The sequence below is a fragment of the Ruditapes philippinarum genome, unplaced genomic scaffold, assembly GCF_026571515.1.
Source record: "Ruditapes philippinarum isolate M1 unplaced genomic scaffold, ASM2657151v2 ctg1299_1_1_1_1, whole genome shotgun sequence".
NCBI lineage: Eukaryota > Metazoa > Mollusca > Bivalvia > Venerida > Veneridae > Ruditapes > Ruditapes philippinarum.
The window spans coordinates 228,304-252,622 of NW_026859549.1; the positions used below are offsets into that span (position 1 = coordinate 228,304).

General features: G+C 31.1%; 2 protein-coding genes and 1 long non-coding RNA gene across 3 annotated transcripts in view; 1 reads left to right on the forward strand and 2 right to left on the reverse strand.

Moving 5' to 3' along the window:
* The first annotated feature begins 1,982 nt into the window (after nucleotides 1–1,982).
* LOC132756926 (snaclec agglucetin subunit beta-2-like) lies at nucleotides 1,983–5,230 on the forward strand. The gene is made up of 3 exons (XM_060748073.1): nucleotides 1,983–2,090; nucleotides 3,216–3,313; nucleotides 4,065–5,230. Exons 1-3 carry the CDS (start codon nucleotides 2,012–2,014, stop codon nucleotides 4,140–4,142), a joined length of 255 nt encoding a protein of 84 aa, XP_060604056.1. The 5' UTR covers nucleotides 1,983–2,011; the 3' UTR covers nucleotides 4,143–5,230.
* A 3,670-nt stretch (nucleotides 5,231–8,900) lies between these two features.
* On the reverse strand, nucleotides 8,901–11,804 carry LOC132756918 (uncharacterized). The gene is made up of 2 exons (XR_009629388.1): nucleotides 11,741–11,804; nucleotides 8,901–11,269 (listed from the first exon to the last, which is right to left on the reverse strand). It is a non-coding gene; the product is annotated as an uncharacterized LOC132756918 (long non-coding RNA).
* Nucleotides 11,805–11,806: 2 nt separating this feature from the next.
* LOC132756922 (fibropellin-1-like) overlaps nucleotides 11,807–24,319 on the reverse strand; it is a gene marked incomplete at its 3' end in the record, with an annotated part of 29,926 nt that continues 17,413 nt past the window's right edge. Inside the window, exons 30-47 of the mRNA XM_060748068.1 lie at nucleotides 23,848–23,961; nucleotides 23,315–23,428; nucleotides 22,926–23,039; nucleotides 21,551–21,664; nucleotides 20,902–21,015; nucleotides 20,161–20,274; nucleotides 19,650–19,763; nucleotides 19,191–19,304; nucleotides 18,610–18,723; nucleotides 16,158–16,271; nucleotides 15,653–15,766; nucleotides 15,032–15,145; nucleotides 14,681–14,787; nucleotides 14,286–14,350; nucleotides 13,782–13,945; nucleotides 13,004–13,118; nucleotides 12,248–12,264; nucleotides 11,807–11,853 (exon numbers count right to left, since the gene is read on the reverse strand). Of these exons, the coding sequence (XP_060604051.1) occupies nucleotides 11,807–11,853; nucleotides 12,248–12,264; nucleotides 13,004–13,118; nucleotides 13,782–13,945; nucleotides 14,286–14,350; nucleotides 14,681–14,787; nucleotides 15,032–15,145; nucleotides 15,653–15,766; nucleotides 16,158–16,271; nucleotides 18,610–18,723; nucleotides 19,191–19,304; nucleotides 19,650–19,763; nucleotides 20,161–20,274; nucleotides 20,902–21,015; nucleotides 21,551–21,664; nucleotides 22,926–23,039; nucleotides 23,315–23,428; nucleotides 23,848–23,961 (1,883 nt within the window). The remainder of the gene's footprint in view (nucleotides 11,854–12,247; nucleotides 12,265–13,003; nucleotides 13,119–13,781; nucleotides 13,946–14,285; nucleotides 14,351–14,680; nucleotides 14,788–15,031; nucleotides 15,146–15,652; nucleotides 15,767–16,157; nucleotides 16,272–18,609; nucleotides 18,724–19,190; nucleotides 19,305–19,649; nucleotides 19,764–20,160; nucleotides 20,275–20,901; nucleotides 21,016–21,550; nucleotides 21,665–22,925; nucleotides 23,040–23,314; nucleotides 23,429–23,847; nucleotides 23,962–24,319) is intronic.

The following is a 24,319-nucleotide window of genomic DNA, read 5'->3' on the forward strand; positions in this document are numbered from 1 at the left end:
GTCATAAAAGTGAACCCACGTCTTATCGCCAGTGATAATATTTGCGAAAGATCGATTGGTGTTTTTAGGGAACTGTGAGAAAAAATTGTTTGGAGATTCTTACCCGAGCAAGTTTTTGTAAGGTGATAGAGTATCCATTTGGCACTTATCCTTCTCATTTTAAAACCACGGGATACCAACGTAATTTGCTATAACCCCAGATAACCCCAGATGTAAATATTGCATCACTAGCAATCAAATCCTGTACTTTTTTTTATCATTTTTGGCGATGTTGAAGTTTTCGGATGGCGTGCAGGAGGTGCATCTTTTACTGAATCCATACAACTTTTAAATAAATTTCTTAAACCACCGTGTGACATTTTTTCTCATAAAGACGACAGATTTCATTGAATATGTATTTCACCTGTATACCAATGTGTGTGTATATTTGCGTTTATTTATACTCGCCACCGGTTGCCCATATGAGTGAGTCCTTCAGAAGAGTATTAGTCATTTAAGATTTTTCGAGGATAGTGCAATTACAGATACAGAAAGATGCCCCAATTCCAGAAGCTTCTCCTGGTTCTTTAGCGTGCCAAGTGTTTAAGCACCCATACACGGGACCTCGGTTTAAAGTCTCATCCGAAAGACTGATTTTAGTAATTTTAGTTGGCCAGCCCGGGAATCGAACCCACAATGTCGAGATTACAAGTCTCGCTCTCTTACCGATTGAGCTACTCTTACCGATTGAGCTATGCGGGCTGGCCCTGTATACCAAGAATACCACGGTTCTTGATATAGGAACGTATTTGGCCAGTGAAAGGAGGCATTTTCCAAAACATTTTAGATTTAATATACACGATTGGTAGGGTTAATCGAGCTTTTGTCAAAGCTTGAATGAACTGATTAACACATGTCGTCACTTCAGTGCAATAACGTAATAAATCATTCTAAATTTAATAGCAATTAATCAGTTGTTGCACTTAAATATGATAAACAAGATCAACAAGTAAAGGCGGCGTTCAATGTTTGCAACCCCATACGACCCAGCAACAAGAACCAGTGGCAAGAAGCCCAGGCGGCCCCTAAACAAAAACAGGACAGGGCACAAGATAGAGCACGGACAGGTTAATCACTAAATGATAAATAATTTGTAAGGTGACGATGTATTGTATCAATTAAGAGCTTACACAATCAACTAGGTGATACATGTACATAGTTCGTGCAAAACGTTGTGAAATTATTTTGAAATTTTAATTTCATTAGTTTTCATGTACCATAACTGAAAGCAACACGGGCAGTACCAGAAACCAGAAGGGTGAACCTAATATATTGACAGTGTGGGATTCGTCGAAAGACTTACTTCAATTTTTGTTTAATTTATTTTAATAAAATTACAATGAGTGGTGCACAAATGGGTCGTCTTTTAAACCTAAATGTCAAAGTTTTGAGCCCATATATGGATCTCGACCATGTGGACTTTAAAAGAATGGTTCCAATATGCCTTAAGCTGGTTTCATAAATGAGCTTAAATAAAGTAAGAATTTAAACTTTACCGCATGGCAAGATCCATTACTCTGACTTCGTTATTTTTATCATCACTTAAAATATTTACTTGACACAGGGCAAAACTCTAGCTTATCCAAGGCTTAGACATTTGGTCGTCCCATTTTAGGCAATTTGATGATTAGTTATTCTTCCTGAACAATATAGTAAGAACTTGTCTATCATATAAGACAATATAGTTAGAACTTGTTAATGAAAATTGCACAAATTGGATAGTACTTTTTTTTAAAGCAATAGTATGAAATGTGAACGTCAACTACATATATTCATTTTTTTTTATTATTTAACTCATACCTATTTTTCAAAATCATATTACTAACATATAATGGTTATTTTGCCATAATTAAAACATGCTTATCTCTCAAACCATGTAATCGTTAAAGGTTTCTTACTACGACGAAAATTGAACTCATTTCACTAAATTTTATTATCTTTATATGCAATAATCGCGAAAAGTCATAAACTTATGTCATCTTTCACAATGGGGCCAAACAAAGAGGTTTTCCATATGCTGCCAATATTTATATCTTTTCTGTGTATCGGAGGTAGGATTTTTACTTTGAAGTTTTTGTGTGGGTGTCGAAATCGCGAAATCATGATTATGTCATCCATTAAAGTTGTTGAACATGCGATTATTTCGTAAGTACCGTTCATATCACAAATTAACATGCCATCCTTATATACCGCAACGCTTTAAAAAAATCTAATAAAGACATTGGCTATAAAAGAGTACCTTAAACAGTTTCCTGCAAAAAAGCCAAACAAATAATTGTTTATCAAGAAATTTCCAAATCAGAAGTCAGTTTCAATGACTTTGTTTTCAAAACAGTTTTCAAGTTTATTTCAAACGTATGTCCTTGCATGTGTTGTTGTTCAGATGTTTTTTATGACATTAGATTTTTTTTAACCAGAATGATTTTTGAAGATAATAAACAAGACACGGAATTCAAATCAAAATAATAAAAATGCATTTTGATGTAAAATAAAAGTCTTTGAATCAACACCTTTTTATTATAATGTTTTTGTGTTGTTGTTTTGTTTGTTTGTTTTTTTGTAATTTTTCTTTATTTTTTTTGGCCGACATGGTGCTGTGTGTTTTTGTTGTTGATGATTTATAGCCATGTCGATGACACTGATGTACAAGTTAGAAATAAAGTCCTATTCTTGTCCTGTATATAACATAAATTAATTCCTTGCCATCTTTTGCTTTCATAGCTTCTTGTTAAACTATTTAACTATTTACTCTAGTGATATGATATGAGGATTCTCTGACGGTGTTAAACAATGTACACATAGATGTCCAAAAAACTGTAGAATATTGAAATGTGATTAGAAAATTACTGTACTGTAAATATTTGTCGTAGAGAACGAAAGATGGAGGGAGATATGTGTGTGTATATGTGTGATATATGTATATGTGTGTATGCATATTGATGTGTGTGTATGTATGTCTATGTTGGTCCATGAAATAGTTCTTATTCTTTTTATCAATTATGTCAATATATAATGATGTGTTTTTGGGATGCTTAAAGTTTTATTTGGATACTTAAAGTTCTAATTGATTACCATTTTCATTCATTTTGAGTTTTAGATAGAACGGAGTACATGCAATTTTCAAGTAAATTGTTTATTGTAAAGAAATTGAAACATTATGCAGTTTGTTTGTATAGGTATATCTGCAGGAACATTATGTCCGGACAACTGGACAGCGTTCAGAGGTTCATGCTACTTATCTCCTCGTTATAATCTCTCGTTCCATGATGCAGAGGTTTGTATTGATAAAGGCTATTTAAGTTTGTCCCCAGTAAAGATCAAATATTTATATTACAAATATAGCCCTGTGTATAAATAAAGGATTTATTTTCATCAAATGGTATGGAAACAAATCATGAGTTGCGGGAGCCACAAGTGAAACATGATAACTTTCATACCACAAGATTAGAACACTCCCTCTAGTTAAAGTAAAAATAAACTTGATCTTTCTGTGTATTTTATACTTTTTTTCTCTGTTGACTTTACAATTTGAACGACTTCCCCTTATTTATTGGCTGAATTTAGGAGTAAGTAGTCCGTCAAGACACCAGTGAAAATACGGAATTATGTTTCACCGCAGTAAAATTGTTTTCAGTGGATATACGGATACTGAAAATTGTGCTGTGAAATCTAAAACATTGTAAATATAAAAATGATTTAATGAAACAATTGTTTAATACTATTTAATTGAGTATATAATAATTTAAGATATTATTGTATATTGTATAAACATATAAAAAGAAATTTGATCTACAAAAGTCTCAACAAAATGTCCTAGCCATTGAATGTCAATTTCAATAACTATTATTAATTTGATGATATCTTTTTCTGTACTATTAATGAAATACAGATACAATACAAGACAAACTAGTGAACTATGTAATGCGGTAATGTAGGCTAGAATGATATACCACTGTATTTACGTATCATCATGTGTTCCTTATATAAAATGAATAAATACAGATCTGTTCTGTTCTTTGTTTCAGCGATTTTGTGAACATCTGGGAGGATATCTAGTAGAAGTAGATGATGCAACTGAAAATGCATTCCTAAAAAGTTACTAGGAGAGAATGATGAGTATTTAAAATATAGTAACATAACTATTACATCAATAGAGGATATTGAATGAGTGTAAGTTCAATACTGAATTTATTGCACGAGTTGAATAGAATTATATTATGCGAGCCTCTGGCGAGCATAATATTATTTTATTCAACGAGTGCAATAAATTCAGTAATGAACTTACACGAATTTAATATTCTATTTATCACATACCCAAAATAAAGACCGTTTAAATGAAATAAGAGTAATTTTACATTGACGCGCCTTTAATATAACGTTAACATTTAGCGCGTCTTTACACTATGTTTGTATACCGCTAATGACGTCACGTCAAAATATATGCACGGCCGTGCAATACCATATTTACGGAGTCGCAAAATCGGCACGGGTGTGTGATAAACAGTTTTAAAAAGTCAAGGATTGTAAATATCATCTATTCTAAATACATACACAATACAAGATATACTCAGATTTTAATTTAAAGTCTTTTTGTAGGGTTAAACGCTTTTCAAACATTTATTCATTTTGCACCAATACCTGGAGCGGCGTGAGCAAAATAATCCGAAATTGCGCATGGTTATTAAAACTCAAGACCTTTAAGACATATTAAACATTTCTCAAAATAAATGTTTCGAGTCTTGCATGTAAATGAAGTAGTGGAGCAAGGTTCATGATCGTAACAGAGTGTAAATCTATAGTTGGATTTTGAACATGCAATGGTCATCTTTAATTACAACTTTTATCACCTGTCCAGTAAATGACTCTATGATACTGTACAAGAGGCCCTATTCAGTAGGCCCTACAAGACAGTACATGATTCTTATACATTATAAGCATTAAATTACCTGTTCTAACAAACATCATTTTTTCTTACGAAAGATACCGTTCATTGGATCGGTCTGACAGATGAAGTTACTGAAGAAGTTTGGAGATGGTATTTTAATAACAAGGTAGCAACTTTTACTTATTGGCACAGACTCACTTATGAACCGAATGGAGGAATAGCACAAAACTGTGTATATATTGCCGAAGGTAACGGATATGAGTGGGCTGACGCGCCATGTATCTCCAAACGGACACCACTCTGTGAAAAGAGGTATTTTGATAAATTGATAGTTGAGGTATCAAACATAACATGAATATTATATCTGGCGTATTGTCATCATATTAACAGTTAGATTGTTGTAAGTTAGTTCTGATCTAATAGAAACAAAAGATGAATATTTCTAATGAGAGACTTGCTATCTTTCTCTTAATTTACCTTGTACTATATAAAGGATATGTAAAAAAGCAAGAATTACCTTAAAAATGATACATGGCTATTGTAAACGTAGTCATATAATTATTTTGATTTAATTCTTTGTCAGTGAAGACTCTTATTTTTTATACATATCCAATGGGATGTAATGCCTTGAGAAAAAAAACACAGTCGTTTAAAGTATTTCTGAAAATCAGAATAGATTTCATAAAACAATAAAGAATGACATTCAATTTAAAATCATAAAGTGCCGTAATAGATAGCCTTTATAATACGATTTATAATATTTAAGATGTACACATATATATAGGCTAATTGCATCATGGAACAAAAAAAAAACAACAATTAATAAACGTTTCTTATGGCTAAGAGGTTAAGAGACCGGCCGTAGTTAGATAGGAATAGTTTGGTTACAGGAAAACAAAAGTTAGATTCATTGTTAATAAAGATGTTTGAATCATACCGTAATCTTATTTTCATGATGTAATTTTAAAACTAAATGTCCGTGCATTGTATGTCGTGGCATCCGTAAAATTGTGCATAAAAAAGAACTCTTTGTAAAGTTCAATTTTAACAATTTGAGATCGTTAACTATATAAAAAGAAGGCATAGTACTGCAAACATTTTCAGATGACGAGGTATTTAACCAATGTTGACTTTTTTTATAAATTCTATAACGTATGCTATTTATTCTAATAAGACAAAGCAAAAGACAAAGTAGTTCATTACGTCCTACCCGACGGTTAATGAAATAACTCAGGCAATAGTATGCACATAGTATGCATGTAAAACAAGCTATCAGCTAACAGTTCGTTCCTTAAACTCAAATAAAGTTTAATCTTAAAAAGCCCGTTTTATTTCACTTTATTTAGTTATGAATAATCAATGAGATTTCAAATGTTCAGTTCAGAATTTTATATCATACTTATACTCCGTCCTTTCAATTGTGACTCCCAGGAAGTCAAGGTAAAAGTACATACAATGTGTAGCCAAAATTGTTATCATTTCTTGTAAACAGAATGTGAGTTACAATATAAATTTATTCATTATTGGTCTTTATTGAATTAATGATTTTTGGTCACTGTGGAAAAAACAGGTGTTCATGCGTAAGACTAGTATGTTTATAAAGTGTTCATGCGTAAGACTAGTATGTTTATAAGGTGTATGTAAACGGGTATTTGATCTTATGATTAATTCCGCGGCGAGGGGGATTTACATATGCGCGCACACACACGTGCACATCACTATCACCCACTATTTGACCAGTCGAGATACAATCGGTTCAATACACATGATATCCGCCCAACCCGCCCTCTCTATGAGAACATGAAAATAGTTGTTTATTTTATTGGATTGGACTTTTGATTTCATATATAGTGATGTTTATATTCATGTCAGAATTATATTTTAAGTGGCAGATTAAAAAAAAATAGAAAAAGATATACGTATATACATTTATATATAAATTATTAACGAGATCTATAAACCGTACCAATTGGTTAATCATTCTTGTATTGAGCGTTACTGTTTTGTTGGGTTTTTTTTGTTGTTTTTTTTCAGAGATATTTTTTATTATGTAATACTTAAAAAATACGTGCATATATTTTAACAAAAAAAGAGAAGAAAGCAACAGAATATTGTATCATAATATAAAATAAGACAACTATTATACAAGTGCCGTTATTAGACACAAATATTAACGGACAGGTCATGGTACAGTATTTTGTAGAAGTTATGTTTGACCAGGGTCAACTGCTTTAGTAATTCATTTCATTATCTAAAATTAAAATAATAAACTTGGATATGTTTTCTCAACACAATTTAAGATGGGGGAAATCAGTTCAATATTGAATGATTAATAATAAATGTATTTTTGTGCACTTTTGTTTGTATTGTTTTTGCTGTTTAAATTTGCATATAACAATTGCCACAAGAAGGCCTTTTTTATTTTTGTACTGTAATAAGCATAATGTTAAGCTATCAAGAAATATCACTATCATTATCACTATCATTATGGCATTAAGGCAAAAATAACAAAAACATTATTTACATTTTGAAATATTTCAGTCATTGCGCTTCCGTACATATACGAACATGGACGGACACGAAAGCAATTTCCAACGTTTGAGAAAAATAATTAAACTGAATTTTCGTTCAAATTATTTTATTCGAGAAAATTAAATAGATAACAACTGCGTTTACAGACATATGATTGTTAAAGCAATAAAAGTTTAACAGAAAAGTTCAGAAATTAAAGAAGAATTTTCCAAAATTTAAACAATACATATTTTTATAATACTACACTAAATAACATTATCCAATGACAAATTTGAAATAATTATTTTGTTTCTGCAACTGTATCATTTTGTTACAGATTTAAAGTGACATTATGCTCATTTTTTCCATTGTTATGTTGAGCTGTTGTGACTTTATGCTTCAAAAGACTGATTGTTACATTTGTGATAAACCAACAGTTGATATTCGAAAATGTTTAAAATGAACTATAAATCTGCTGAACATAAAGAGACTGTGCCACTCTTTTTATAAATTGAACGATACAAGTCATGTAACGTTTTATTGATTTTTACAGACTTTTCTTTGGGTCAGGTAAGTTATTTATCGTACATGTGAGATAAATGTTAAATTCACTATATACCCTTTGATGGGCATAATGTCATTCTAAATACAAAATAATCATCTCTCAAGAGGTCAGGAAAGTATAAGACATAGATGAAGTCTTTTATTGTTGCAATGCTACAAGTTAAGTCGCCAAACAATATAACATGATGTTACACATATTCTGCCTTTCTAAATTTCGATACAAATACTTCATAGAAACCATCCTACATAGAAAGAGAGCACATACGGAGGTATAAAAAGACAGATCTAATTACTTGAATACAAATATCTCATAGTCAAGTAGAATTATAATAAATAAGACATTTTTTATTTATTTAATGATTTCCGCTTGCATTGTGTTGGAAACAAAACATGTCTTTTTAAATGTATACACAATAAACAGTTTATGAGCTATAAACACGCAAACTTAACATGGAATAATAGGAATACACACAGTTTCTAGTAGAGTTATAGAAATAAGATATTCTTCTTTGTTTAATGATTCACGCTCACATTGTTTTGGAAACAAAACATGACTGTTTAAATTTATACACAATAAACAGTTTATTGCTATAAACACGCAAACAAAACAGGGAATGCTAAGAATACAAACAGTAAACAAAACATGTTATACCCGAAATTTTCTAGCTTGGTACAGTCACTGGCATTGAAGCAAAACAAAATAAGAAATGTTCACATTCCTCTAAAAAATACACTCACAAATTAATATAAGGTTATATGGATATTGCAATTAAGTCATTTAAAACAGATCAAGAAGTGTTTCCATGAAGTCATAAAGTACATACAAAACAAAACAAAACAAAACAAAACATGATATGGCACAAAGGTTTTTACACTTACAAAAAGAAAACAAAAAAATCAGGACTGTTCATGTACACTGTCAGAAAACAAAACTTGTTGCCCTTATATGGCTTATATGCTATATTTATATCATTAAATTGCTTTTAAGATTTGTACACATTAAAAAATATGAAGCATTTGGGTGATTACTAAGGTAAAATGACTAACAACAAATAAAAACAAACTATTCTATGACTATGCTTAGAAGTATTTTAATTTATTCTTAAATCAACAGTACGGAAATATGATGAAACTGGACAACATATACGAATTCAACATAAAATATGACTGATGTTCACTGACAAAATCTTTGAATGTTACCATTTCTATTTTACAAATCGTTTATTATAAAATTCATATCATAGATTGTGACCGCTGATGTCGCTGCATATCAATGTTTAGTAACATTTTTTGTGATTATGATAAAAGAACATGGCACCCTTTTGCCATTTTAGTTGCAGATGGAGGCGTTTGATTTCAAATTGGAATTATTTTCTATAGAAATGTTAGATATAGATGGGAGACGCGTTTATACGACCTCTTAAGAATACACACAATAATTAAGATATGGTTAAATGGATATTGCGATTAAGACATTTATAACAGAACTAGAAGTGCTCCCATGAATTCTGAAAGTACATAACAAAACAAAACACAATAAGGCTATGCAGGTATCGACACTAAAACAAAGCATAAATGTTTATGAACTCACTCATGAAACAAAACTAAGTGTACATATATGATGTTTGCTACATTTTTATTGCTCCTTACATACTGTAAACATAAACAAAATACAATACGTTTGAAACTAAGATATTGAGAAACACAACAAAAAAAGAGAAATGTTTTAGAAACATGTACATGTAAGTATGTTAATAAGTCAACAAAAGGGAAACATGGAATAAGACAGAATATACTAATTCATACAACTCTTCATAAACTCATTTTCGTTCAACAATCGTTTAACATATAATTCATGATCACTGATGCCAATGTATAACTTTTTTTGTTTAGTAAACTTGATTAGCGCTTTGTCAGTGTAAGAGCATTGTTTTGATTTTCAAAATGTATATTTCAATAGCTGTATTTATTTTAAACAGAAATAAAACACAAATTGAATGAATATAATAAAATTAGTCCGGAAAAAAACTTGTCTGCAAATGACATGTTGAAAACTGAATGAATAATATGAAGCAAAGATGCTAGACGTAGCTCCTATGATTGAGACAAGTAAAACAAACCGCAAAACCTCGGATACTTGTTCGGAATAACTCAGACACAAGCCTTGAAATTAAAAAGTAAGGCAGTCTCTCGGGTACTTTTCGGCAAACTCATGAATTTAAGCTTAAATTATTTTCCAGACAGTTTAGAACAACATTAGATTTAATGACAAGCAAAACGAAAATACCTGCTTTATATTTTCAACAGTGAGGGTCAACATAAACTTTGAAATATTAGCTTAACGAAAATACTTATCTGCTTTATATATTAAATGGTGAGCGTAAACACAAACTTTGAAAGTATGAAACATTCTCAGCTGAAGCAGTCAATCAAGTCCCCCACCCAAGTGGTTCACTGTTCAGCCCAACAAAGAAAAATATTTGTGATCCCAAAATCGTCGAAATCCGTAAACACGTTAACTTTAACACTTTTAATTTATCAAGCTAAATATTAAACAACACAAATCTTTGCAATATGATGAAATTGTTTTTGATGTAAACGCAATGCTACGATCGTGAAATTCAAGCTGACAAAATATATGATTTCCTTTATGTACAATATGTGACGCTAAGAATCGTAAATGCGCAGGAAAACCACGCTGCATATCAGTTAAAGATGTCACTGACAACAGCTGTTGTATTATAATATCTTAGAAACCATTTCGTCCATAAAACATTTTACGTGCATAAATTACATTTATAAGTTGAAACATATAACAACAAAGTTAAATTACGTTCATTTCCACTGATATTGCACTCGCAATAAAGAATGTTTATAACAATGAAAATCGGATGATTGCAGCCTTCGTTGCTGGTCGATTAATTAGCGGCAAAAAAGATTTTGTTTTCATTTGTCGAATATTATAGTAACACGGATTTCACTTTTCATTATTCTAGCAAATTATAAGCATTACAGCGATAAATACTAAAAAGGTTGTCTATGTTTCACCAGTTATAAATAGGGTTAACTTTATGGGACAGTGAATATGGTAAAGTGGGATCCTGTTCACCGCTTCTTCCTCTACTGATATATTTAGAAGCATAAGGATAGAGTCCATCCTCTGCGTGACCTTGGTTGGATATATATCCCCGTCCATGATGCTTTAATCCCGAAGATGATCTGAACGATGGTAATGTTCTGTGATACGACCACTCGCCGTCCTCATCTAACCTGTGATTTATTAATAGAGAAGGAATAAAAATGAAAAAGAAAAATAACCCTCCTCAAAAATATTACTAGTGGTTAAATGTATCTTCTTCCCAATACGCTATTATTAAAAGCTACGGAAAAGAAAGTCACACCCAATAGTAACGCTTACTCTGACAAAAAAATTTTAAAGTAGGTAGAAGTGAAATAAAAAATATAAGCTTGCCTCTCCTTTTTCTACCGAATGCTATGTCAAATTGCTCACAAACAGTATCACACAGAAAAAAACAAGTATTTACTTATGTCAACAAAATAGGTCAACCATCGACTATGTATAATTCAAAAGTAGATATTGGATAGCCATAACATTGGAAACACTTGAAAATTCCACGGAAGTATGACTCGGTGCACCCATTTGCTGTGTAAACGAAATATTTAATATATATAATCAACCATGTCTAAGACTTTATACATATATATAAACTCAAAACTTACATTTGAGATCCGATGTGATGATCACGTTTCCGTTTCTGCTCTCGGAGTCTGTATCCGCGTATTGACAGCGGCAAAAACACAAACTATCACCACGACCACAAATGTCAGTCCAACTGCAAAATGAAGCAAAATGGTATTGAAAGTACGTCACAATTGGGCATGTGAACTTCCTTAACATTCTATAAGTCGGAAAGATTGGGATGTATAAATTATTATAGACAAATCTTTGAAACTATTAGAAAATTTGTTTCAAACAATTCTAATAACATTCCTTTGGACACTTTATATCTTTATGATCTTTTGTCACAATTGTGTTAAATTTATCAAGATTTTTACTAGGAAACATACATGTTTATTATAGTCTTAACATAATTCCTTGTCAAAACTAATAAAAATAATAGAAAAAAATTATATGTAGCACAAATGGCGAAAAACGTGCATTTTCTTCGAAAAACTTTTTATCTTTGTATAGAAATTGTCACTTGTGTTACAGATGATATTACTTACAGTGTTGGTCCTCTTTTCTGAAAAAAAGCAAATTACATTAACATATTTACTAAGAAGATGAAATAAATCAATTTTTCTCGATGTGCTGTACCTATGTATTGTTAGATCTTTAAAACTTTACCCTGGTATATTATAGAAATTAGTTTTTATCTATAACAAAGAGAAGAAATCGTGTTACTTTTATCTGCATACATATTAATACGCATGAACAAACAACCGTAAATCATTTCGTTAGAAATAAGTCATCCCAATTAGATCAGCAAGAAGAGCAAGGCTAAATATTCAAGAGGCTGTTGGTCTGGTGCTCTAGCGAGTCAACAATTCTCTGTTACATTTGGTTTTGGACAATGTTTCTTTAAAATAATCATTTGTCTATCAACGCTTGTTCAGAACCCATGTGAAATTAGTAGTAAGTTACTTTACTTGTGAAGAATTATTTATTACTAATAAGATTTTTAGTAAAAAGGTGGGTCTACCTCTGAGATATGATAAAGTGTTAAAAGCGCTTTAAACCAGAAGCCGATAAACAAATAAAAGATGATTGTGCAAAGTGACGCATTTGCAACAACTAATATATATATGAAGTAGTTTTCAAATCTATTTCGGAGTGTAAGTATCGGTATTTGACAGTCACTGAAAATCTGAAATACACAGTTTTACACAATTCAATGTACTATCAAATAATCTTAAAAATATACGCTTTCCAAGATTCATATGGAATGCATATGTAGGTCATATCAAAAACATTTTACATACACGCATGCAGGTATTCTTGTCTCCACAACACAATGTTCTTCTGCAGGACATTCTCCATTGACCTCAAGAAATATTTCACAGATGATAGTTTCCGTCGGACCAGTCTCGGACGCAACTTTAAACAAATACAGCAATCTTATGATTATAAATTTTTACATGCATATATAAATTGTAAGAAAAAAATGTTACAAGATTTTCTGCACTATATTCGAAATACAATATCTACATACATATTATTGTAGATTCTGATTTAAAGTGACTCCATCGCGGTTTTATTGACATGACGGGAATGGAAAACTGTTTCAAGATATCTGATATGGGCATCATTTGATACAGGTTTGGATCAATGACTTTTGTCAATTTTTCAGATCATTAAATAATCTCTTTTTTCCAGAAAAAAAGTAATATATATTGCGCAATATGGCACGAAGTTGAACAGCCTGCAATGCTTTTACACAAAATGGGAAAAGAATCGCACAAACCATCGATATTCAATTTAAGTATACTTCGTTTATTATCTTTTGCATTTCTAAGTACTTCACTTGATCTATAAAAGGATTTCAAATTTTATGTTATTAGGTTTTTTATCCTTCATAACAGCAATGAAAACGAAGACAAAACTTAGATATAACAGACTTAACTTTATTTCAGCCACACATAGGTCACATATTTAAATCTAAATATTTAAATATTTAAATACTTAAATCTTCAAATTTAACAGCATCTTTCGAATTGTAACTTTTTTAATTATCAGATCATGTTTAAGTACTAGCAATACCTTTCTTGTCGCCTACTTTTATAGTTGATGGAGACATCGATTGATTTAGGAGTTTTATTGTCTTTTCACCAGTGATTAAATCAACGTTAGCTTTGGTGAAGTCACTAGCAGTTACTTCGTTATCTTCATACTCTGCTACAAAGTCTGCGACCAGGCTTCCAGGGCTTTAAAGAAAACAAATATGGCTTTAAGATGGCAGAAAGGTTGAGAAACGGTATTCACACATGTAAACTGAACTTGAAATCTCCAAAGAAGAACTAAATGTGATATTATGTACGCAAAGAAGCACAGAGCGAACTATGTAAAGTAAAGAAAAATTAAATTGACAAATATCAATTATAATTAAGCATTTCCAATTTACAATATTACTAATAGCAATGAATTTATATCAAGTATGAACTTAAAAAGACAAGTTAATAACAAGAAATGGAAGCTACCATTTGTTAAGTAGAATATTAACTACGACAAAATTAACGGCGAATAAGAAAGCATAAGTTTATCTACCTTAGTAGAATATCCATTATACGCCTGAATGATTCACCAACACTATCTTTAAAGTACTGGGATATCTGAAAATAGTTATTGACTTGAATATGTCAATACTTGTAAACTTGTGTAATAACTCAAAAACACGTTTAGTTTCTTACATGAACTAATATAAGGATTTAATCTATAATGTCTAGAAAAACGTAAAAAATACTTGATTTGGAGAGGTACTTAGCATGATTTATAAATATTATACGAGTAAACTATATCTTGATATTACTGAATTTCTCGAAAGTAAGTAAAGGTAACAAGATAAGATTAACTAACAAGATACTTGACGCCTGGCCTGGTTACAAAGGGAATGTTTTTTGGTATCGTACAGGCTAAATGTTTATAATAAAACAATTTATTACCTCCCCTGAAACACTTGCTAGAATGTCAGCACTAGAAAGATCAATGTCAGTGACGTCCATTTGGAATACAAACTGCATAGATTTCCTTCTTATTGGAACATTCGTAACTGAAATGACATTTAAATTTATACTATACTTAAAAAACAAATAAATGTGAAATTAAGTGTGCCAATTCTTTTATGAAAATAAAGTTCATAAATTGGAATTGGCAAATTAAGATCACCAAGAGTTTTCAGACAATAAGAACATAATTATAAATAGGATAGCCTGTAAGAAAATTTTAATATACTTATTCAAAGATTAATTTCTTTAATCCTAAAACTAATCACAAGCTAATATCTTATTTTCTACCTGTCTCACAATTGATGCCTTCGTATCCAGCTATGCACCTACAAGTGTATCCGTTGACTTCATCAATACATTCGGCATCATTCTGACAAGGGCTGGATTGACATTCATCTATATCTGAATATTCAAAAAAATTAGCTATTATGGTAATCATTTATATAGATATTAAAGCAGCATGCCTCCAGATTCATGCTATTTCTCATGAATATTTTGAAAATCCATTCTATTTCTCATGAATATTTTGAAAATCCATTCTATTTCTCATGAATATTTTGATAATCCATTCAAAAGTACATCTTGTACAATGTTGGAGCGTTAAGATTGGACGCAATTTGATATATCAATTCTCGCTGTAACGCCGAACATAAAACAGTAATTCTTCGTAAGTATATTGTTAGATATCCAATATCAAATGTTAGTTAATAATATTCAAGAAAGATGGAAGAAAGGAGCATAAATAAATTTTGAAGTACATATAGTACCAAAACAGACATAGAATGCAATCTAATTTAGTTTAAACACATAACAATGTCAAATAATTCAGTAAAAAATTTACAATTACAATTAGTTAAGTGACATTAGTATCATTAAAATTAAAAAAGAAGATTTTATTACAAGTTTTACCAGATTCACAATGGACACCTTCGTAACCTTCTTTACACGTGCAAGTGTACCTATTTACGTCATCAACACATTCGGCGTTATTTTGACATGGGCTTGATTGACATTCATTCACATCTTAAACACGTTTATAAAGAACACAATTGATGTACATAGATACATAAGAATAATTGAGTGTAAAGGACCAAAACTTTGTGTTAGGTGCTTATCAAATTAAAGCAATTATTTCGAAGAACATGCAATTAGCTCGCGACTTACTCAAAGAAATAACAAGCCTTATGACTAAAATAAACACAAACATTAATCATCAGGTGTCGTATTCTTAAAGACGAATTTGTCTTGACTTAGCTGTATCAGTCTACGTGTTTGTTTTCACTGCCGTTTATGTAATATAGCAATTTACCAATTTGTCAATTTAAAAACTATAAGTACAATTAGAAAGAGAATGAAACTACTTTTGAAATTTTCGGATAAGTATGCAATGCCATAAACATAAAGTGTCTTTTACCGGTTTCACAGGTTATTCCACTATATCCACCTAGACATTTACATTCATAACCATTCACGAGATCTATGCACGTGCCTTCATGTTTGCACGGGTTAGATGAACATTCATCTATTTCTATAATTCAAGAAATACAGACATTATCAGTGAAAGTGTAATTACAAAAGCTAAATATTCGCAAAATTCGCGGTGACTATCGTTGCGCGAACGTTTTTCTCTGCGATAACGCAATCGTTATGTTAAACGCAAAAAAATGGGTCAACGAAAAATTCTTTGAATACAGAAAAGACTCTTCTCAAGAAGATAAATTTAGTAACAATAGCCTTAAATTATTAATGTTCCGAGTCATAGTCACATATTTCTAATGTGAGTCTAAAAGATTTATTGTTGCTTCTTTTGGCAATTGAAATCGAATTAAAAAATATTTTGAGTGAATATATCTGCTCATTTCAAATGTCAAATGACTAAATATATCTCATTTATTAAAACAAAGTCAGTGAGTTTTATCTTTTATTTCATTGCATTTGATTTAATTTGCAATTATAGTTTCATTTCGTAGCAAATAAATTAGGAAAAAAAATCTGCTTTTATAAGACAAAACATATAAGCACGTCAGATGTAGAATATTGCTAGATTTCCAATTATGAAAATGCATTGAAGAATCAGAAAATAGCAAAACAATGAATAATAATATTCATAAATGAAATAAGCAGGCAAATATTTTTTGACATTTTATTCCAAAATTGTTTCTAGATATTGTATAGAAACACTAAATTCTAGCTCAAAATAAAATGTCAAATCAGGTTACATGTATCTTAATGGAATATCACATCTTGCTGTATTTCTTAACCTAAAACAAATCAGCAAGTCTTTCAGCAATGGTCCTTCGGGATCATTGATGCCAACACTATAAAGTGTTGAGAATTGAGTACCGCTCAAGCCGGTGCTAGGGGGCGTGAGGGATGTTGCACTTATTCATTATCCCTCATGTACAGACTCAATCAAACCGAGTCTGCAATTCTTATGTTATTTTGTTGTGATTAATGCTTCCGAGGGATCACTTTGTTTCCAGAATTTTGTACTTCACAACAGCAGGTGTCAAGTGCTGTGTGGCAGCCGTAAAAAGTTGCCCCGTACTTCACTTCAGTGTTGTTATATTTTCTGGTCCTTCGGGATCATTGATGCCAACACTATAAAGTGTTGAGAATTGAGTACCGCTCAAGCCGGTGCTAGGGGGCGTGAGGGATGTTGCACTTATTCATTATCCCTCATGTACAGACTCAATCAAACCGAGTCTGCAATTCTTATGTTATTTTGTTGTGATTAATGCTTCCGAGGGATCACTTTGTTTCCAGAATTTTGTACTTCACAACAGCAGGTGTCAAGTGCTGTGTGGCAGCTGTAAAAAGTTGCCCCGTACTTCACTTCAGTGTTGTTATATTTTCTGGTCCTTCGGGATCATTGATGCCAACACTATAAAGTGTTGAGAATTGAGTACCGCTCAAGCCGGTGCTAGGGGGCGTGAGGGATGTTGCACTTATTCATTATCCCTCATGTACAGACTCAATCAAACCGAGTCTGCAATTCTTATGTTATTTTGTTGTGATTAATGCTTCCGAGGGATCACTTTGTTTCCAGATTTTTATACTTCACAACAGCAGGTGTCAAGTGCTGTGTGGCAGCTGTAAAAAGTTGCCCCGTACTTCACTTCAGTGTTGTTATATTTTTCTGGTCCTTCGGGATCATTGATGCCAGCACTATTAAGTGTTGAGAATTGAGTACCGCTCAAGCCGGTGCTAGGGGGCGTGAGGGATGTTGCACTTATTCATTATCCCTCATGTACAGACTCAATCAAACCGAGTCTGCAATTCTTATGTTATTTTGTTGTGATTAATGCTTCCGAGGAATCACTTTGTTTCCAGAATTTTGTACTTCACAACAGCAGGTGTCAAGTGCCGTGTGGCAGCCGTAAAAAGTTGCCCTGTTCTTCACTTCAGTGTTGTTTATATTTTCTGGTCCTTCGGGATCATTGATGCCAACACTATAAAGTGTTGAGAATTGAGTACCGCTCAAGCCGGTGCTCGGGGGCGTGAGGGATGTTGCACTTATTCATTATCCCTCATGTACAGACTCAATCAAACCGAGTCTGCAATTCTTATGTTATTTTGTTGTGATTAATGCTTCCGAGGGATCACTTTGTTTCCAGAATTTTGACAGTCTATTGTTAGATAAACAAACCAGAGATGCACATACAATAATTATGAAGCAGTACGAAACGAGGAAAATAAATGCAATCTTATTTTGTCTAAATACAATACATTATCTAATATTTCAGCTGTCATAATCTTGTTAAAATTTAAACTTACAATAAGTATTTTTTATTGATTCATATATGTTTTGCATGGTACTGAAATTATCATTTTTTGGAATAAAAGAGCTTTATGACAAGTTTTACCAGATTCACAATGGACGCCTTCGTAACCATCTTTACACGTGCATGTGTACCTATTGACGTCATCAACACATTCGGCGTTATTTTGACATGGGCTTGATTGACATTCATTCACATCTTAAAAACGTTTAAAGAACACAATTGATGTACATAGAAACATAATTATAATAAAGTGTAAAAGCCTAAAACTTTGTGTTAGATGAAATAATAATGAAATGATTATTCTTGTATGATATTAAATAATCACCACTAAAATTAAACTAATCAATGATCCAAGGGAAAGCGGAAAAATAAAATTATATTTAGATGAAGTATGGGTAACAATTTACATCTGACAAAATGCATCAAACTACCTGATTTTATAACGTACAAATTAAATGTAATGAGCACATTTGTTTATTTGGGAAAGTGAATTCATTTCTATGACAAAGTACGAATGTTATAAATGTTTTCTAAATTATATCAAACTGTCGAACTTTTCAACCATTATTTACACCAGTGGAATATAAAAACAGTTCAAACACAGTGTTGCTGTTTATATGACCAGATATTATACAGCATAATCAACTTTAATTATTGCTTACCAATTTCACAGTTGGTTCCGGTGTAGCCATCTTCGCATGTACACTCGTAATTGTTCACAAGATCAATACACGTGCCTTCATGACGACAAGGATTGGTCACACATTCGTCAATGTCTGTAATGATTATTTGTTCTTTAAGAAACAATACAATAAATAACTATCTTACCTCTTGTTATAAATGTGTATTCAGTTGTTCTATTTCACCTATAGAAGTAGTACAGAACAAGGACTGCCAGTGCATACCTCTCTGTTATGACTTTTCAAAACATTTAATTTTTTTTAAGAAAAGGAACAATAATATAAGTAATCAAACATATTGGAAATAACGTATTACTAGTACATATCAATTAAATTTCAAAGACCATATTCACTATAAGCACTTTGAATTTGAAATTATCTACTTTTTTCTTATTTACAATTTTTAAATTTCAAGTCTCTGCCTAGTAACAATTAATTTACCTATTTCACAATTTATGCCTTTGTATCCATCTTTACACTTACAACTATACTTATCAACTTCGTCGATGCATTCAGCTCCATTCTGGCACGAATTAGATTCACATTCATTTATTTCTGGTAATAAAAATAAGCGTAATCTATTACGTTATGAGTTAATAAGACTTAAAGCACATCGCCATACAAGGATATATATCAAATGATTGTATAACATTGGCTCCGATCAAAATAAGTTGCATAACAGACCAATAAGCGATCGTTAAGTTCCTCCTATATTTACTTCATTTAAAAAACAAACAACTTCTATTAGTTTGAAATTTGAGACAAAATAACGATGTATCTTTATGGTGCATTCAAACGACAGATGTGGTACATGAGTAACTACTTGCAATTAAATATGACCATAATATGTAAATCGTTAATGGCATATTTTTAGATAAGTAAATTGTTAAAGCAATATCAAGTAAATCAATAAACGAGTTTGCTGCGTTAATTTGATAAGTTAATTGATTACCATTTTCACAGTTGTTTCCGCTGTAGCCACTTACACATTTACACTCGTAACGGTTTACAAGATCAACGCACGTGCCTCCATGACGACATGGATTTGATGAACATTCGTCAATGTCTGAAATACATAACAACAACAGTATGTGTAATTCTTATTTAAGAACAATAGGATTTATTGAATATCATCACGCTGTCTACGAAAAACACCTGTCAGTTTATCATCGGATTTCAGAACCGCATTTAAAATTGCATGAGTTTACATTTACAGACACACTAGAGATAATAAAACAAAATAAGCAATTCTATATGTTTTTCTGATTTTAAAAGAAGACAAATAAATACTTTTCATTAACGCTTTATGAACATTCATCAATATCTGAAATACACAACAACAATCCTGTTTATTTTTCTGACTTTGGGACAACACAAATAAATAAATTTTATAACACTTTATGAATTCTAGAGAGTAGAAAACAGACGATGGGAACTTCTGTCAGTTTATCTTCCCATCTAACTTATCCTTTTTACTCATCATATCACCGTATTTTAGTTCCAATACGTACTAGTGTACGTTCAAGAGAATTAAAATAAATAAATAAATGTAAACAAAAACACAAAAAGTGCCATAGAATCAAAGTGATTTCACAAATAAAATGACACAATCAGGAAATCTTTTCCCTAAATTACAGATAATATTAAATACTAATTCAAAATTTCAGACATGACTGAATAACTGCTTATTTACCTATTTCACAATTGATGCCTTCATATCCATCTTTACACTTACAACTATACATATCAATTTCGTCAATGCATTCAGCTCCATTCTGACATGGACTAGATTCACATTCATTTATTTCTATAAAGAAAAATTAGATTACTACAGTGAGTTATGAGTTATTGCAAAAACAAACATTGTAAAAATATGCATTTATACAATGATCGCAAAATCCAGGCTCATATATACTTCTGAATCAGTTGTAACACAAACCAATTAGCGATCGTTTTCATTAAAACAAAATAAAAAATGTATCTATGTGATATTTTCGAATGATATAATTGGTACGTTGCAGACTCAATATTACCTCAATCTCCGTCTAATTAGAGATCCCTTAGTCACAAAGGTACATAATATTTACTTCATTTGAAAAATTATTGTTGAATTTTGAAATGAGCTTAATCGATAAAGAAATAAGCTAAATCGGTGGTAGTCTTAAACGATATATTTATATGATATATAAAGATGACAAATGCTCGTTATTTTATAATTTGCATACCCAAAATTGCTTGCAATTGTTTAAGATATACTTTTATACGAATATCGTGTAATCTATTTCAAGTGGATCAGCATGCAATTTTGCTGTACTTATGTGATAAGTTAATTTGGAACGTACCAATTTCACAGTTGTTTCCGTTATAACCATTCACACATTTACACTCGTAACGGTTTACAAGATCAACGCACGTGCCTCCATGACGACATGGATCTGTTGAACATTCATCAATGTCTGAAAATACACAACAACAATATATTTGTTTTTTTCTGATATGAGGAGAACACAAATAAACAAATTTCAAGACACGATATCATTTTTAGAGATGTTGACTGATACTGAAGAAAAAAGACGTTTGACACTTTTGTCAGTTCATCGCCCCCATTTAACTTTTCATCTACAATTTCACCGTAACTTTAATACGTATAATTGTATGATTGGGAGAATAAAATTTAAGGTATTATCATCCTAATGCATTACCTCCGCTTTGAAGAGTATTCAAATAGGCTAGAACTACTGTCAACTACATTGACAATGAGGGCTGTGGGTTCAATCCCAAGAAGAGTTAAAGATTTTTTTCTTCTTTTTTTTTCTTTTAACATTATTTATGTATCTCTCATCTCCAATTTTGAAAGAAAAACGTGTTTAATTTTGATTTTTTAAATTTATATAGGTATGTATTGGCTAAATTATGCTTAATCTAGTAATAAATATGGTACCTGATATTTTCAAAGTGTAATAAAATCAAAACTAGACGGTATAAGTATTTCATATTTAACAAGATCAACCAATATACTTCTTAAGAAATTTATGGAAACTTTGAAAACAGGCATTCATTTGAGTAAATTTTAAGGATTTTCTAAATTAGGCTCCTTAAGTAAGAAAATGGTCGGTCAGACACATGGTAAAAATGAGTGGGGTAGGGTAACATTTTTATACAGATTTCATAAATTCTAAGTAGAAACCATAATTTTGCTTATGTGGATTGTTAGCTGAATAGTACTACTTGTTTCTTACCAAAAATTAATGGGAAAACATTTTTCATTAGAATGTAATTGCAGATTATTTAAAGGTTCCTCATTTTTTTAAAAAGGGCCCTCATAACATCCTAGCTTGAGTTCAGAAAAGTGGCCATACCTTGATTTCCGAACGGTAAACTTTGTTTAAATTTTGCATACAGGTGTACTTTAAGGTATATTTCTGACCTATGATATAAATTTTCCATTAGGTTGGTAGTACCTTAATAAATTCAAATAAAGTAAAATAATAAATACCAGAATACTAAAAATATATCTGAGTTCAGTTAAAATGGCACAATCTGGAAATAATTCCAACTAAAGGGGACACAAAAATACCAATAGTAATTCAAATGTTCAGACATCACTGAATAATTGCCTTAACATTATTTACAATGAGCTATATTCAAATGAAATCATTTTTAGATTTATATTAACAACTCGTGTGTTAAATCCCTGCCTTAGCACATTACATTTACCTATTTCACAGTTGATGCCTTCGTATCCATCTTTACATGTACAACTGTACATATCAATTTTGTCGACACATTCAGCTTCATTCCGACACGGATTAGAGTCACATTCATTTATTTCTATAAAGACAAATTAGATATCTACCCTGATACATAAATACTTCTTTTGAACTATTTATTTTTTATTTCGTATTTCGAAACAAGCTTATTGGATTTACATCTTAAGCGATACATGCTATTTTCGAATGACCAGCCATCGTTATTTTACTATTTGCATTATCAAAATTACTCAAATCTTTCAAGTATTCAAGAAATACATTTAAATGTATACCGTGCAAACACTTTAATGTCAATATGCAATTTTGCTATGTTAATTTGATACATTAATTGTGTACCAGTTTCACAGTTGTTTCCATTATAGCCGTTCACACATTTACACTCATAATGGTTCAAAAGATCAACGCACGTGCCTCCGTGACGACATGGATCTGCTGAACATTCGTCAATGTCTGAAATACACAAAAATAACAACATCATCAACAACAACAATAACAACAGTATGTGTAATTCTTAATTTCGAACAAAAATAATTATTAAATATCATCAAGCTATCTACTTTGTTAAAGCTGTTGTCCTAAAACTGTAGAAAACAACACATGGAAACACCTGTTAGTTTATCATACGATATCAGAAGCGGATTTTACATTGCATGAGTTTACATTCACAAATGAAAAATATTGCGAAAAAAAATCCAGATGGCTTGTTTTCCATTTATAAATGATACAGAAATAAATTAATCTAATATTACATATACAACTACATTTTGCTTCAAAATATTTATAACAAACAATAAAAAAATCAAACTGTTTCAGATTTCTATACGTACAATTAATGCGTTAACGTTACTACATAATCAAAATACATTTACCTATTTCACAATTAATGCCTTCGTATCCATCTTTACACGTACAAATATAGCTATCAACATTGTCGACGCATTCAGCTCCATTCTTACACGGACTAGATTCACATTCATTTATTTCTGAGAAAATAAATAAGCTATGCATCAATAAATCAGTAGTTTCACAAGAAATCATACAAATATATAAATCATATATATAATTATATGTTAATCTGGGCACTTATCTAGCTTTGTGTATTGATAATCCCGCCTTAAAAAGATCGATTCATATGAAAAGTACTATTTTTCTTCAATGACGGTATATTTGAATGGCGAATATGGTTCTTTAACTTACTATTTGCATATTAAAATGAATTCGTTCCATATACACATACGTAAATGCTGCCGTTGTGAAACTGATCAGTTTGTAATACCAGTATTTGACAAACACTTACAAGTAGATCTACATACTTTTTTATTGTGCTATATTGATCAGTAA

What these genes read in the sequence shown, in the direction of transcription:
- LOC132756926 (XM_060748073.1), top strand. Translation starts at nt 2,012, where the DNA reads ATGTCATCTTTCACAATGGGGCCAAACAAAGAGGTTTTCCATATGCTG. An exon ending in ATCTTTTCTGTGTATCGGAG is followed by an intron (nt 2,091 to 3,215) that starts GTAGGATTTTTA and finishes TTGTTTGTATAG; the next exon opens with GTATATCTGCAGGAACATTA. An exon ending in TCTCGTTCCATGATGCAGAG is followed by an intron (nt 3,314 to 4,064) that starts GTTTGTATTGAT and finishes TCTTTGTTTCAG; the next exon opens with CGATTTTGTGAACATCTGGG.